Raw genomic sequence first — 16297 nt, 5'->3', positions numbered from 1 at the left:
ATCTACGTAATTGCACATTTAATATCGCATCATATTCTTGTTTATTCGGGGAAAGGTAGCCAAGACATCGGAACAAGCTACGGCATCTTAGATACCGAGAAAGAGACTCCCGTCGGTAACCACAGTATACTGTTAGGCCCCCCAAAAAACCTGGCTTAGATTGGCCGATATGACATCATCGGGTTCGTTGCACTTATGCTTATGTACACACCTTGCATACTCACATTCTAGAACTGCATATCTGCATTGTAAAGTCAATCATGCCTAGCCAGGTCTCTCTACATTACACATTGTAATATTTGTTTCTAATGTGATATGGATTGGCCATGACCCGTGAAAATCCGCTCGGTCAGTCCCGAATCGTGGGGTTTCCATTTACGGAATGCCCGATTCGGAACCACTGCAACTTCGTACTTTTGACAATGTTACCTAATGATCTACTTGTCCAGGTGCCTCGAAGAAAATAAATTGCACGATTCAATTATCAAAGAGGTGTAATTGAAAAGCGAGGATAAAGGATTATCCCACTGTTAAACGTAGAAGGCAGTGCCGCGCGAATGCCTTCCCAATTGGGCGTCTGTGGAGCCAGGTTCATTATCTATGCTGTTGATGAAGAATCTCAATCGATCATTGGATACTTGGACTAGAAAAACTACATAAATATGAATGTCTTCTGAACAAGCCAGTTATGCTTGGCTGTGCTTGAATTGAGTACTTTGCGTAAGAAGCTATGGCCCTTTCGTGTCCCTGTACACTATGGCGCTTTAGGCCTGTGGACCCGAAACTTTGCCATCGGGTCATAGCCGAGCGTCTATTGCGCCCACTTCAGGGACGCCGAGTATAGACTCTCGGGTTAAGCACCACCAAGCCACTATCATTCTGTTCCTCCGGGAGAAAAGCCACAATATTATGTGTTGGATGACAGCTTTGCGGCCACTTTTAAGTGTAATCAAGTTACTGTATCACATTGAAGTGATACAAATCTAGCCGCTCGTCACATTGGTATGCAAGACCCGTGCGAAATTTAGGGCAGGCGTTTGTAGATGTGGTGCGGTCATCCACTCAGATGACGATGCAACTGTAGCCGGATAGAGAGATCTAGACCCCTTGGTGCCCACCGTAGTATCTGTGTTTTGTTTAAAGACAATTGACATTGGAAGGAGAAATTTACTTAAATGAGTGTTTCATTGAAACAACTTTGCAGCCACATAGTTAGTTAGCAATGAATGCCAAACAATCCACCAGATCGAGCTCTCATACCCAGACCACGTTATCCCCACTTTCGTCGGTTGGTCAGTAATCACCGTGCCCTCCCGTCAAAAAACCATGGCTAGCATCAATAAAATCACGCGATTTGGAAAAGGAACTTGAGTGAAATCGGAACTACAAAGTAGTTGCCACCGTACGCAACATCGGCCGCTGGCCATCTAGAGAGGTGTCTCAAGATAGTCAATCACCAACAAGTCTCGCTTGGCACCAACCAGAGCAGAGGAGCAAGAGAAAGCAGATTGCTATTGCCTTCTACAGCCGCTCTACTTTTCCAATTGCTCTGCTTACCACCTGTCGTCATCGTCACGGCGCTTAAAATCATCGCCAGCGTTGTCATCGACATTGCCATTGTCCTCCTGGCGATCAGCAAAGCTCGCGTGGGGTGGGGTGCCCGCAAGAGAGAAAGTTGGATCATCCGCGGGCCCTTCCTCCTTTGGAGGCTGAGCGCAACGGCGGAAGGTGTGGCCCACTAAATATGTATTAGTTGACTCTCATTCAGTAAGGGGTAAGAACACGTGCGCAGACTCACTCTCGCCACAATTGTTGCATTGAACCTTTGACCAGTTCTTGGGCTGGGGGCAATCACGGGAATAGTGGCCGCCTAGAAATCAAAATTATCAGATCAATTCCTTAGAAGACTATTGCGGCTTGGAGCATCGTGACTCCCAGGGCATGGATCAGACTTACTCTCGTCGCAGTTGCGGCAAGTAACGGTACTGATGTCGCGTGGCTGATCACAATCGCGAGCAATGTGATCCTCAGATCTGCAGTCATGTTAGAACCATACTGTCTAATAGCTTCAAGTGCGATAAGATCACTTACCCGCAGTTGCGGCAGGTACGAGGGCCACGATCTGCCACATTAGGGCAATCCTTTGCAAAATGACCCACTTGAACAAATATGTTAGCATATCCAACACTCTGAAATAATATAATTGGCGCCACAATCTTGACATACTCTCGTTGCACTTGCGACATTCAACATTATCAGCAGATGGAGGCTCGGTGCATTCAGCAGCAATATGATCTTCAGATCTTCACGAAGTCAGCACTGTCTAGTTCAATGTGATTTGGAAATCGTGGAAACATACCCGCAATTGCGGCATCCACGTTTGTACTTGCGCTTGACCATGCAGTCACGAACGCGGTGACCAACTTCGTCGCAGTTGGAGCATTTGATCTCGGGGCGATCGGTGTTCTCCATGCGCTCCTCCTTGCAATGCTTCTTAATATGTCCCAACTCTGGCATTAATGACTTAGCACTTTTGTTTAGCATCATCCGGTAAAATTTGAAGCCTCACCTCCACAATTAAGACATTTTGGCAACTTGCGGTCATAGGGAAGACCAGCATTGCCCAAACGCTCGAGGTTTTCTTCAACATTCGCAGGCCAACGCTCTCGAAGCTTGCCCCGCTTTGGCTTTGCGCTGTAATAGAATCCCACGACATACTCTCGGTCCAATGTTCCCTGAAGGTCAATCAGGCTCATAACATCGTCAACTTCCTTCTCCTATTGGTGAAATTCATTCATGAGTATTTAATGTCAAGGCGCCAGAAAATGTTATCAGGCTTACCAGGGCAATGATGTAGATCTCGAATCCATCCTCACGCATTTTCTTCTCGATGTCGACGAAAGTTGCCTCAGGGACGGCCTTGGAGTAAATTTTGAAAGCCTGTAACAAAGTCAACCAAAGTCAATTTCCAAAAAGATGTAGGCCATTGGTTACCTCACGGAATTCGTCGAGTTCCCTCGCGTCGCTAGCGCTCTTCATTGCATTCCAGGCTGCCTCAGGAAGCAAATCAGCAACAGTGTTGAGATCGAACTTTCGCTTCTCGGTGCAATCGATCGTCTTGTGGCCCTGGCCCAGACAGTTCTTGCAGAAATCAGGGGGGCGCTCGGGGCATTGCGCGGCAGGGTGACCTTCCTTTTCACAGACGCGGCATTTTCCCGTGAAAACTCGGGGCTCGGGGCAATCAACCTTGGTGTGACTGGCCCACGGTTAGCTTGCTCATTTTCCAAAGATGCTAGGGTTCCGAACATAACCCACCCTTCTTGACCGCAGTTGAAGCATGCGCCCATCTTGCGGGCCTCAGTACATTCGGATTTGGTATGGCTATATTGTTGGAAACATTCTATCAGTGCCATGAACGATATAAACAACAACAGCAACTCACCCAGGCTGGTCGCAGTTGAAACAAGCACGGTCATCATCACGACCGCCAAAGTCATCGTGTCTCTCACCTGCGCCAGTTTTTTCATCGCTGTACGAAGCATCGTAGAATTCACCAAACGCGTCACTATATTGGGGAAGAAATCATCGGATTAGCTAGCACCAAAAGAAACTGGGTTTCAGAACAAGCTCACTTCGCATTGCTGTCCTTGCATCGAAGAGGCACAGAATCATTGGGGCACTGGCGAGTCATGTGGCCAGATTCACCACAACTTGATTGTTAGTGATTGATATACTTGAAAAGATTCTCCTCCAGCCCTGGATGAGAATCATTGAATGGATGGCTACTCACTTTCCACAAGCAAAGCCATCGTCCTTGCCACCAGACTCGGTGACACTCAGGCCTCGGTTGCGATAACGCGAGTTCTCATCAAAAGAGCCCTCTGGTAGATGTTAGATCCATAAGAGAAAGCGACAATTTGTAAAGAAGAAACCAAGATGGTTGTTGAACTGGAGATAGAGAGCAGTACTCACTTGACGGATCATCCCATTGATCAGCCATGATAGCTGAAATTCAGTTAGCCAGATTTGTGTAACATGCTAAAGAACAAAGGAAGAAGTGAAAGGAAAGATGTTTGGTTAGACCGGAATCTATGAAGTGAGAACAGGAATGGGGGGTGTGGATGGCAGAAGGTGAATCAGAGGCAGGTATAAACAAAGCAAAACAAACACGACGCAATTTTCACGCCGACTCATGTTCGTGAATTCAGGAGATCAATGTGGAGGCAAACAGAGATGACATACTAAAGGATGTATCTTGCTTACAGGGGTTGTTGATTGGCGATTTAGATTCAGCGAAGAAGAGAAAGGAAGAGAGGAAGAAGAGGAAGTAGAAGAGCAGGAAAAAGGAGAGCGAGAGGAAAGAAGGTAAGAACTACCTTCTGTTTAAGGAAGGAACTCAATTTCAGGCATCACTCAGGCAGTATCTTCCCCCTTCGAAAGTACATTGGGTACACTGTAGATGATCAAATAGCACCGGGACTGTCTAATGATATGATCAGTACAGAAGGATTGGAGAGAAATTGCATGCATTTGAGGATGTAAAGTACATATTCAACTACTCTGCTATGAGTTACAGCGCAGAGTACATATGAATATACCGCGAATACAGCATGTCGTAAGTTAATCTGACAATTAACGGAAGAGCCTGCCCAGCAGGCCACCAGCCAAATTGTTAACGATACCACCACCCAAGGCCGAGTTGGCATACGTTGAGGCTTGCCCGAACTTATCGCAGCGGGAGAAAGCCATAGTATTCGTGATTGTCAAAATGAGAGCAATAACTAGCGTCAAGGTCAGTTTTCTGTCTTGATGCATGTCGAACATGTGAAACAAACCGATCAAACTGAGCCAAATTACACCCACGAGTCTCACAATGGCCAAGATAGCAAGACCAACCCAAAGAGCCGGTGTGACATACAAGCTCAACCAGAAGAACCGCTTGTCGGTGGCTGTCACGGTACGAACGTTGGGATCGGAGGATTCAAAGACCCATTTCGAGTCTCCGGTTGAGGTGTCGACCTCGTTCCACCAACGCAGGCCTACCAACCGGCGGCCAGCAATGTTCTTGAGGTAGTAGAAATCAGCGGACAGGAGGAGAAGCGTGAAGATGAAGACGAGAATACTAGGTAGGATTGTTAGCTGTTGCGCTAGGTGCGGGTAGCCTGGTGCAGGGTTCATACAAGTCATCGATGAACAGAACACCGAAGAGATACATCAATAATGCACCTAAATATTGATTTAGTCAATGGCATTCTCGAGGCTATTGCGCAAGGCCGGAGGGAGTACAAACCGATGCGAATGCCTAAGAAGACAAGTAGCGTGATCGGATGCGCACTCAGGCGCCAGTTGAGGTCGCCTTGACCCCCTTGGGCTTGATCCATGGTGTCTATAAGTGGACTGTTGGAATCTTTATATGCAGTACCACTCTTGATCTGTAGACTCGAGTAGACTCAATCGAGGTAGTGTCTGTTGTTGACCGATGATCCCTATGTGGTTCGAAACACGGGTCAAGGCGGTATGTATTGACAGAATAATTGGAGATGACGCATGCACGTTCCTCCGCCATTGATCGAAGTCTGATAAGTTCCGAGAGGAAGAGTGCTAAAGAGGTGCTAAATCAATGTTTTCATTCAAGCTCAAAGTGCCAAACTGAATCAATCAAAGCTCGATGCTGCTCTGCTGTTGTAAACATCCGTCAAAAGTATACACTAGCTTCGTGATAGTCACAAAGCAATGGAAACTAACAATTACAAGCGTTAGTATTTGATGCTAGCATAGTATGACAAGAATCACATTCAGTCTAAGTAATTAAAAAGCTAAAACTCTACATCCATTCCAAGGTTGTGTCTCTAGCCTTTATAGCAGAACATATTGCGAACCATCTATAGCGGCACTACGGATAGCCGAGTCGGCTTCTTCCCCGGATAAAGTCACTTTAAATACATCCAACTTCCATCTGGGCAGACGAACAGCACACAAGTCTATGCCCTTACAAACTACACAATGGCAGCCCGCAACACTCTCCGCCGTTCCCTCCTCTATGGTAAGCTCCCTCATCTTCCCCGCATTCCATCCCGAGCTCCAAGAACCACCAAGGCTAATAAACCCATGCCAAACAGTCCCAGGATCCTCCCAGCGCTTTCTCGACAAGTCCCGCTCATTAACAGCTGACTGCGTCGCCTATGACTTGGAAGACAGTGTCACTCCGCACATGAAAGCGGAGGCCCGCTCTCTGGTGCGGAGAGCAATCGACCAAGCCGCGCCATCGGGGATCCGCGAACGCGCCGTACGAATCAACTCCGTAGACAGCGGGCTCGCGCTGGGCGATTTGACCGAAGTGGTGGGTTTTATCCGGCGCATTGAAACCGCATGTCGCTGACCATGACAGCTCCAATCGCCAAACTTGACAACAATCGTCATTCCAAAAGTCAACTCCGCTTCCGACCTGACCTTCGTCACAGACGTAGTAAACCACACCCTCTCGCAACAATCACCGGCAGAGAGAACGCCGATCTCGCTCCTGGCTTTGGTGGAGTCTGCTAAGTCCCTCACAAATTTAACACAGATCTGCGCCGCCTCGCCCTTATTGCAAGGCTTGGTTTTCGCGGCTGAGGACTTCGCTTTGGATCTAAGTATCACACGGACACCATCTCTGACAGAGTTCCTCTTCGCGCGGTCTGCTATTGCAACGGCTGCGCGCGCGGCCGAACTCCCTTCGACAATTGATCTCGTTTGCACAGCGTACAAGTCTGAGAAGGGTGATGGGTCGCCTCCTGCTGTGCTGCAGGAGGAGTGCCGCGATGGTCGGCGGTTGGGATTCAATGGTAAGCAGTGTATCCATCCGTCGCAGGTGAAGGTTGCGGACCAGATCTTTGGACCGGATCCGGTGGAAACGGAGTGGGCTATGCGGGTTGTTATTGCAGATGAGAAGGCTGCAAAAGCTGGGAGGGGAGCTTGGACGCTTGATGGGAAGATGATCGATGTTCCGGTTGCGCATAAGGCTAGAGCTATTGTTAAGAAGGCTCAGGCTTGTGGAGTTGATGTTGACGCTTTGAGGGAGGAGTGGGAGCATCAGGAGCCAGAGTAGTGGTGGGTGTAATTTTATAGCGCTGTACATGTTCAATTGATATCCATTTTGGTAGATTTTGATTTATATTTAATTCTGCCTTAGAGCTAAATAACATCAAGTGGAGGAATGGCAATTTTCTGATTTATAACTATTGCATTTTCTCGTTTTGCTACTTATAAAGTCAAACTCAAACTACCCGAGTGGTATTGGGACCACATAGAAGCGGGCTGTTGAGAACGGACATAAAGAATATTTCAACATGATATATCCAGAATTCCCTTGCTGCGTGCTGTGGTTGGGTCGCACAATCGAGCCAAAAGGTTGAAGGTATCTGAAAAAGGTTCAGAAGCTAAAAGTCCTGATGGGTATCATGCCGCTTTGACGCAATGATCGAGTCGAATGACATGCCAGGCCATTGATCTTAAGTCTCTATGTCCTCACGCTTGAGTAATTGAACTTTACCCATTGCAAGGGCGGGAGGATCGCCAGCGTTTGCCTCCATCGATTCGCTAGCCAATTCTTTGGCTAGTGATTTGTCGTAACTGGTGGGATCGATGCCGAGGATACCTCCGACATAACCGCCTCGTTCACCAGGCACGCTGAATTCTCGGAACAGGTACCGCCATTCGTTGAGCCATGCTTTGACGGCCTTTCCAATTTTATCTTTGCCATTTTTCGAGTGGTGGCCAGTGCCCGTGATTGCATAGACCACTCGGAGACCTTCTCGAGCATGCTTAAGCAAGATCTTCTCGAGATATTCGATGGCCTCTTCAGGATGGAGCCCATGCAAATCAACGTATAGTTCCTCGGAGGATTCATCCAGGCCCTTGTGTGATAGATGCTGGTTGCGTTCCTCGTAAAGCTGTCGCGCGGCCTCTCGATGGCACCTGCGCATCGCATCATTTTCCGCCTGGCCCCGCAATGAAAGAGCTTTGGCAGCTCGTGCATCATTTCGGTTCCATGCTTGGGCAGCACTAAAATATTGTGTTAGAATAGTAGGCGAGACAAGCACCAGCTGATTGCTTACCTTTGGAGGAACTTGTTTCGCACAGTTCCGTGGCGAATGGCCTCTGTTCGGTATTTGATGTATTGTTGATTGGCACGTGTTCCTGTTTCTAGCCAAGGAATGTTTTGTGGGGCTTGAATCGACTGAGCTGCTGCACTGTTTTCGCGACCCTTAGTGTCTTTGGTTTTAGGCCCAGACTTGCTTTTCCCAGGGACTGGAGATGGGGTCATCCGAACGACATCAGCAAGAGACGAGGGCAAGCTTTCCTTGCTCAAGCTTGTTTCGCGATTGTTGTGGCTTCCTCGCTTCCCGTGGTGTTTCTTTCCGGCATTCTTCGCATTGACTGCGGCAAGAGTTGGGAAGGCATCGGGGTCGTCTACAGATGGCGCTGTAAGGTTCATCTCCCTGTTTTGGTGGCGACTTGTTGGTCGAGAATTGGGGCGACCAAGGTGAGTCGCACTTCCATTTCTCTTACCCATTCCAGGTAGTAGGCCTGGAGGGGCATACTTGGTCGCTTGGTAAGCGGAAAGGTGTGCTGGATAACGTCCCATGTACTGGGTTCCCCATTGGTCGCCATTCTCTGTAGCTTGAAGAGGCGGGAATGCCTCGGAGCCGCTATCTACTTGGAAAAGGGAGCCATTCGACGGCGAAGCTGGCCGGCTTTCATCTGTAACACCAAGGTTGCCGATAAGCGCGGAAGGGTCATGCGAAAATGGACAACCATCACCTGCCAGGCAGTTGCCCATCACCCAGTATCTATCAAGAATTTGTTAAATTATGGACAGCATTCACATATTATATTCAAAACACTCACTTGCACACATGAGTTGTTAGGTCATGACTGAAGCGGCAGTCCGCCCTAAGACACTGTCCAGTGGAGAGCCAGTACTTGCAAACCACCGGGCTGCGGCTGCTACCCAGCGGTGTGACTGGGCGAACTTGCTCCATGGTCATAGACTTGCCAACCAGGACTCGGCCATCATCTTGTTGCTTTGAAATTGCCTCGCTCTCTATATCCTGCGAGAGAGAGGCGATGGTTGCACCCAGGTCATAGCTGTTAGCCTCGAGGGCTGCTTCTATTTCATCGTTCGATCGCTTGTCGCCCAACACGGTGCGCAGGATGTCATGTGGGCTCATATCAGGAACAAATTCAACTGCAGTGGCGCTGAGTGCCCCGGGCGTGCTGACCCCACCCGCAGATGAGGTGGTACTATTGGCGTCATCTGCGACCAGCCAGTCGACATTATTATCACCCCCGAGATCTCCATAGTAGTCAGAAATCTGACTTTGGCTCGAGAACTCGTAGGCGTTTAAATTTGGAGAATGGGGAATGGGTTGTGCAAGAGCAAGCCGAGGCGATGGACGAGGAGAAGTAAATGGAGAAACAGTTGAGGAAAGCGGAGGTCGTGCAAATGCCCCGCGCGGGCTTTGCATCCAGGAGGCACTTCCGGCGCTTGTTCCTAAAGTGGGATGAGGAGATAGCGGTGTAGAGGATCGGGCCATCTGCCATGGCGCAGGCGATGAACGGCGAATTACAGTATGACGAACAGGGGGTGATGCATCTGGTATGTTGCGGTTGCGATGGCGCCAGAGGATGTCCAACACTGCGTTCTCCAAGGGTGGCCCGGACAGGGTTGTGTTTGTGCGCAAGAAGTCCTCCACTTTCTCGACATGCTCTTCCTCATCCAGTTCCTGATCCTGCAGGATCTGGAGACATTTCTCAAGAAGCTCGTCGGAGATCATGGTGTGTATGTTTGCCGCGCGTCGGTTAAAGGGACCGGGGGTGTAAGCTGCCCAGGAAATCCAAGCGGGGAAAAGAGGTCGGGACCTGGATTTGGCGACTGCACAAAAATGATGGGGGGCCGAGAGAAGATGAAAATAAATGGAAAGCTGAATATCAGAGGCACCTTCCCATATTCTTTTCAATATGAGGTGAATTCGTGATATGCAGGCCGAGTAGGGGGGTTTTGCAAGGCTATGGCGCAAGGCACGAAATCGCAAAAGGGATGTTTATTAGTAGGTGAGAATTACATCGCATCGCCCATTCGACCTGGCGATCGATTTAGATAATGAAATTGAAGCAAAGTGGGAAGAGCAAAGAGGTGGCTGAGATAAACAAAGGAGGGGGAGAGAGGGATCAACACGGATTGGGGGAGACGCCTATCTACTCCGGAGTGTTCTTTTTCTGCAGTGTGTACGCAGTACGGAGTACAACACCCAAATAATTACAGATGTATTCTCTTTTCACATCTCTCTTTACACTCCTCTATATACAATCGTTTGCTTTGGACTCGATTTTATCAAGGAAATTTGACTATCTTTCTATTATTGTTATAGGAGAACATAATTATGTTTCGTTTCCCATGATAATTTACGTACGGGGACATATATATCCAATGCCATCACCTGCACATTCGTACAATACAACAAGCTTAATGTGACAAGCTTTGGAAGCGACCTAATAATAGTACAAACTAATCAAAGTACATACATTGTACCCAGGTAACTCGATCAACTCCATCATCATCATTAAAAAGAAATACAAATGCACGAACAGAAAATGTAGATCGGTAAACATCCGACCGAAGATCCCCGGCGGATCCGCTGACTTGACAATCTGGGCTTTTCAGGGTCTCCGAACTTTCAGCCTAGAGCGCTTGGCTTACTCCTCCATTTCTCTTCATGTTTTGTCCAACAACATAGGGCTACCACACGCCCTCCAGTGAGATCTTTTGGAAATTCCCGTGCGACGGCGCTGATCGCTGCTTCAGACCGGTCCTTCTCCCCCGGATTCGATCACCCTACCAAACAACCTGGAAAGACCCCGAATCTGAATTAATTCACAATGCCCGCGGACTACCAGTCCACCGCCAGGGCATTGTCTCTTTCACCATCCTCTCCTGATCCGATATCTTCTTCCCCTAACAGCGATGTTCATCCACCCTGGGGTCGCGCAAGGCGCAACTCCGCTCGTTGGTCTAATGGACAAGCGAGCTATCGCGACCAGATCGTCCAACGCGGTATGGAGCTATATCAGCGTATAGATAAGATGTGGCAAAAGATGACCCTATGGAAGAAAATCGGTACTGTCTTTGCCTGCTTATTTGTGGGCGCATTCGGTATCGGATTCATGGTGTTGACTGGACAGCTATTCATCTGGCTTGGCCCGGTCGCCGAGAAGTGGGAAAGCTCATGGCTCGTGGCTTTTATTTTATGGCTCTGTGTCTTTTTTGTCTCATTCCCCCCTCTTCTGGGTTGGTCCACATTTGGGACTGTGGCAGGCTTTATATTTGGTGTGTGGAAAGGGTAAGAGTCACTCAGATCCAATTAACTTGAAATGGACCGAAAAGCTAACTCGCGATAATTGATTTTAAAAGATGGTTGATCTATGCCTCCGCGACAATTCTTGGATCGACTGCCTCGTTCTATGTCTCACGGACAATTCTGTCAGGATTTGTCCACCGTCTTATGGAACGTGATAAGAGGTTCGCGGCATTGGCTCTGACACTGAAGTATGATGGTCTTAAGCTCCTTTGCATGATTCGATTATGTCCTTTGCCATATTCAATCTGTAACGGAGCTGTTTCCACATTCCCTACGGTGCAGCCGCTGATGTACGGGCTTGCCACGGCCATCATCTCCCCCAAATTGTTGGTCCCTGCGTTTGTCGGTAGCCGAATTCGCCTGCTCTCCGAAAAGGGCGAGGAAATGAGTGCGGGATCCAAGGCCGTGAATATCTGCAGTATTATCATTACAGTCGGTATTGGAATCTTTACCGGGTGGTACATATACCAAAGGTTTGAATTCTCGATTTCATCTGTTTCCAACATCTTATGGACCCAAATTAATCATTTCCTGCTTGACTATAGAACCCTGGCCCGTGCAAAAGAGCTGGAAGAGCAAGAACGTGCAGATCTTCGAGGTTCCCTTGAAGCTGATCATGCATCGCGCCGCCCTCATCGTGGGTTCTCGGAGGATCCCGATGTCAACAAGGCTGCCACTACGCTTGCAAGGGACGAAGAGGAGCGTATTGGATTCACCGATCTGGACGACGATAACGTTGATCTAGTATTAGGTGACGATAGTGATAGTGATCAGCCGGATCCTTGGAAGAACTCGAACAGAAGGTCATATCACGATGAGTTTACTGATAATGACTCGGAAGGATTTGCAGAGGAGGAAAACACCTTTGGTCTGCATAAGCATGTCTCGAAATAGGGATAGCGAGATAAAAAGTAGAAATGACGAAGTTCATAAGAAATATATACTATAACCACGTCTACTTATAAGAAATCAACTTGTCGAAACTCGGTGCCGCAACCGCCGGACTGAGAAATACGCCCCGCTTCCGAGGAATCAAGCCAGGGTTTTCTATTCTCTCATTATTGTCTCTTCGTCAAATACCAACAAGATATCAATTTCAATTTGGCTCAAAAAAGGTATTCATGATCTGTTGATGGGCCAGCTTTCCGCCAATTTCCAGGGTAGGATTTGTGGGCAGGGGTGAACTTGATGTATGTCCTGATCCCTGCTTCCTCGGTCTTCTTCACAGATCTATCTATTCACTTACTCCCTAACTTGACCTTTTTGATGAATCTTCAATTCGTCTAACCCAATTACAGTTGATCCATTCATTCAGCCCTGCCAGTATACCCTCGGCTTGCGCATATCGAATTCTATTGCGAACCAAATAATGAGTGAAGGCTTCAGCATTTGATATCCCACATATTCTCAAGACCAGGGGGAGCAATTAGTGAGATCAGGCCACCGGTTCCTGATTGCTTTTTTTTGAAGCCCTAGGATTATTTTCTGTTTCCATTTGAACATCCTCGAAATTCTTTTTGAAGGCCATCGAGCTGCAGATACCCGTTTATGGACATGCATAGTGCGGCATCCATGAGGTTCCAGGCGGTGGCCGGAATACCCCTGTTCAAGATCCATACATGGCTCAATATGTCACAAATCCGGAGATCACGATGCATGATCCTGAACAGCTTCTATCTGAATCGGCCGAACTATCTGAACCACCTGCGAAGCGCCTGCGGATCACGCACAAAGCCTTTGATACAACCTCGACACCAATCACTTTGGGAAATCTAGAGCAAAATGGTCCTGGATCCAATACATTCCTATCTCAAGGTCCTCATATGGTTGCTGCAGAAGAGAGACTATATAATGGCGTGAGTAGTAGTACTCCGAATGAATCGACCACCTCTACGGATTTGACATCTTCATTTGAGCCGAAAATGTCCACATCGCCCGCGCCGAATTCCCTCCGTTCTATTCCTACACAATCGTTTGTTTTCGGTCCGAATGTACTCGAGAGTGGGCAAGTCGATTTATCCAAGTGCCGACCTCGAGGGTCTATCCCATCTAAAATTCATCCTTCTGTTTACGGCGAGCAATGCGTTAGAGCGGCTTATGCATCCCGATTGAACCCCTATGCTCTTCACCGACAAGAACAAGAATTCCTACAAGATCATCTCTGCCATGTTCACGTCACGATCTACCTCAACATCCGAAATGGGATTTTGTTACTTTGGGGCAGAAATCCGATGGTCGCTGTCACCAGGGAGGAAGCACTCGGATGTGCAAAAGATTATCGCTGGATGAACCTGGCCTCATTTGCTTACGACTGGCTGGCACGCAATGGTTACATCAATCACGGTTGTGTGGAGGCCCCAATGGCCCCAGTGAAGCCCAAACGCGGAAGACGAAAGGAAGGACCTACAATTGTTGTAGTAGGTGCTGGAATGGCAGGTCTAGGATGTGCACGTCAATTGGAGAGTCTTTTTCGCCAATACCGTGATTCCAACACCCTGCCCCGTGTTATTCTCCTTGAGGGACGTCGAAGGGTTGGCGGTCGGATCTATTCACACCCTTTGAACAGCCTCAAGTCGGAAAGTTTGCCTGATGGGCTTGTCCCAAAGGCAGAAATGGGAGCTCAAATTATCGTTGGTTTTGATCACGGAAACCCGCTGGACCAGATCGTTCGTGGCCAGCTAGCGCTTCATTATCACAAAATCCGGGACGTTTCGACGATCTACGATATCGACGGATCGCCCGTGAATGAGAATCAAGATGCGATGGCTGAAAAACTCTACAATGATATACTCGATCGAACCGGATTTTATCGTCACAAAGCAAAGATTTTGCCAACTGCCGAGGGAAACCGCGAGATGATCGATGCTGGCCGTGAATCCGTAATCGATGATGGGCTCACTGTGCGACAGTACGAAGAGGCAAGGGCGGCTGGTACAATCGATCTATTGGTCCCAACCAAGCGAGTTCGACGAGGCATCAAACACAAGACTGCAGAAAACGAGCCATCCATTGATGTTGTGAGCGACCTCGCGGGAAACTCAGATGATGACCCGGCAGCTTTGACCTGCCAGGCTACTGGATGGAAGCTCAACCCTGGTTACACAGTGAGCGACACAATTGAATTAGACCAGATTGCCAAGGTTTCTCCGACGCAGACTCTTGGTGCAGTGATGGACGAGGGCGTCAAACAATACCAACGCATGCTTCCGTTAACACCCAAGGATATGCGATTGATGAACTGGCATTTCGCCAATCTCGAGTACTCCAATGCAACCAATGTGAACAAACTCAGCTTATCGGGATGGGACCAAGATATCGGTAATGAGTTCGAGGGCGAGCATTCTCAAGTGATTGGAGGTTATCAGCAACTACCATATGGGCTGTACAACCTGCCAGAAAAGCTCGATGTTCGCACCCGGAAAATTGTCACTGGTATCTCTTACGATATCACTGGAACCAACAAGAATAAAAAAGCAGTGGTGAAGTGCGAGGACGGGGAAACATTCACGGCCGACCATGTCGTATTCACAGGCTCTCTTGGAGTCTTGAAACAACAGAAAATCAACTTCGAGCCTCCTCTTCCCGACTGGAAACGGGGTGCAATCGAGAGACTGGGCTTCGGAGTCATGAACAAGGTTGTCTTGGTCTTTGAACGGCCATTCTGGGATACAAAGCGGGACATGTTCGGCCTTCTTCGAGAACCGACGGACCCTGCCACCATGGTGCAGGAACACTATGCTGCAAACAGGGGCCGTTTCTATCTTTTCTGGAATGTCATGAAGACCACTGGATTGCCATGCTTGATTGCTCTCATGCCCGGCGATGCAGCCCACCAGGCTGAATCTACACCAGATGAAGAGATCATCCAAGAGGTAACTGGCCAGCTTCGCAATGTGTTCAAACACACCACAGTCCCCGATCCTCTTGAAACCATCATCACTCGATGGGGTCAAGACCCCTTCACATACGGCAGCTACTCCTACGTGGCTGCGGCAGCCTTGCCAGGCGATTACGATCTTATGGCCCAACCAATCGGCAACCTTCACTTTGCCGGCGAAGCCACCTGTGGTACGCACCCAGCAACCGTCCACGGAGCCTACCTGTCCGGCCTACGGGCAGCATCAGAGATCATAGAGCCCATAGCCGGACCCATCGTCATGCCTCACCCCTTGGTCCCAGAAAAATCAAAAGTGGCTCGAAGCAAATCCTCCACGCCAACCGGCCAAACCAAGATCAAACCGCGAGTCTCCTCATCCGCCACCCCCGAAACTCCAAATAGCCAATCAAAACTCCCAACCTCCACCTCCCGAAAACCAGTATCATCCGAACAAACCCGTCGCGATGCTTACGACCAGGCCCTCTGGACAACAATCTACGCCGAATTAGGCCCAGCCCCAATACGCCCCACAAAATCGGGCCTCAACCCTTTCCTCTTCTACCAAAAAGACTACTGGACCCAATGCCGCGAGCATTGCGACGAACTCCGCCGCAAATCATCAAATAATCCCAAGGCAAAGGCTCCACGGGACGAAATCCGCGCCGCACTCGGCCAGATGTGGCGCTCTGCCACGCCCGCCGAGAAACAGCCGTATCTTGACCAGACGGAAGAGAATCGCCGCTCAAATGCCGAGGCTTGGGATAAGTGGAAAGTTGACGTTGCTGAGTGGGAGGCCGCCACTTTCCTCGTTAAGGACCGCTGGTGTGCGGAGAATCCCTTCGAGAGCTGGGTCATGCCGGATTACCTTGCTGAAGGCACTGTGCAGCCTGTGCCGGTGCTTGGTACGGCTTTTGCGGCTGTGCCTGGTTTGAAGACTGAGAAATGAGAACTGAACTAAGATGAGATGATACGATATGAAATGAGATGAAAGTGTGTGCTCCTGGCTTGTGCTCGTCACTTC

At 48.8% G+C, this 16297-nt stretch overlaps 6 protein-coding genes across 6 annotated transcripts; 3 read left to right on the top strand and 3 right to left on the bottom strand.

The window, feature by feature from the left end:
• Positions 1-1553: 1553 nt before the first annotated feature.
• Positions 1554-4000, bottom strand: N7529_003748 (uncharacterized protein; the record flags this gene model as incomplete). Its single annotated transcript, XM_057239275.1, has 13 exons — positions 1554-1738; positions 1799-1870; positions 1957-2033; positions 2092-2158; positions 2227-2303; positions 2360-2510; positions 2570-2777; positions 2842-2940; positions 2995-3256; positions 3316-3381; positions 3443-3565; positions 3791-3881; positions 3973-4000. 13 exons carry the CDS (start codon positions 3998-4000, stop codon positions 1554-1556), a joined length of 1506 nt encoding a protein of 501 aa, XP_057098570.1.
• Positions 4001-4632: 632 nt separating this feature from the next.
• N7529_003747 (DUF846 domain-containing protein) lies at positions 4633-5381 on the bottom strand (the record flags this gene model as incomplete). Its single annotated transcript, XM_057239274.1, has 4 exons — positions 4633-4781; positions 4836-5122; positions 5181-5226; positions 5291-5381. The coding sequence occupies 4 exons, from the start codon at positions 5379-5381 to the stop codon at positions 4633-4635; spliced, it is 573 nt and encodes a 190-aa protein (XP_057098569.1).
• A 622-nt stretch (positions 5382-6003) lies between these two features.
• N7529_003746 (HpcH/HpaI aldolase/citrate lyase family protein) lies at positions 6004-7087 on the top strand (the record flags this gene model as incomplete). Its single annotated transcript, XM_057239273.1, has 3 exons — positions 6004-6043; positions 6120-6340; positions 6389-7087. 3 exons carry the CDS (start codon positions 6004-6006, stop codon positions 7085-7087), a joined length of 960 nt encoding a protein of 319 aa, XP_057098568.1.
• Positions 7088-7490: 403 nt separating this feature from the next.
• N7529_003745 (CCCH zinc finger and SMR domain protein) lies at positions 7491-9818 on the bottom strand (the record flags this gene model as incomplete). Its single annotated transcript, XM_057239272.1, has 3 exons — positions 7491-8043; positions 8097-8831; positions 8890-9818. The coding sequence occupies 3 exons, from the start codon at positions 9816-9818 to the stop codon at positions 7491-7493; spliced, it is 2217 nt and encodes a 738-aa protein (XP_057098567.1).
• Positions 9819-10920: 1102 nt separating this feature from the next.
• On the top strand, positions 10921-12293 carry N7529_003744 (TVP38/TMEM64 family protein; the record flags this gene model as incomplete). Its single annotated transcript, XM_057239271.1, has 2 exons — positions 10921-11381; positions 11453-12293. 2 exons carry the CDS (start codon positions 10921-10923, stop codon positions 12291-12293), a joined length of 1302 nt encoding a protein of 433 aa, XP_057098566.1.
• A 725-nt stretch (positions 12294-13018) lies between these two features.
• aof2 (putative lysine-specific histone demethylase Aof2) lies at positions 13019-16222 on the top strand (the record flags this gene model as incomplete). The annotated part of the gene is made up of 1 exon (XM_057239270.1): positions 13019-16222. One exon carries the CDS (start codon positions 13019-13021, stop codon positions 16220-16222), a length of 3204 nt encoding a protein of 1067 aa, XP_057098565.1.
• Between the last annotated feature and the right edge of the window lie 75 nt (positions 16223-16297).

This window comes from Penicillium soppii, assembly GCF_028829465.1.
Source record: "Penicillium soppii strain IBT 18220 chromosome Unknown utg000004l, whole genome shotgun sequence".
In the NCBI taxonomy this organism is placed as follows: domain Eukaryota; kingdom Fungi; phylum Ascomycota; class Eurotiomycetes; order Eurotiales; family Aspergillaceae; genus Penicillium; species Penicillium soppii.
This window is presented reverse-complemented; position numbering and strand designations above follow the sequence as displayed.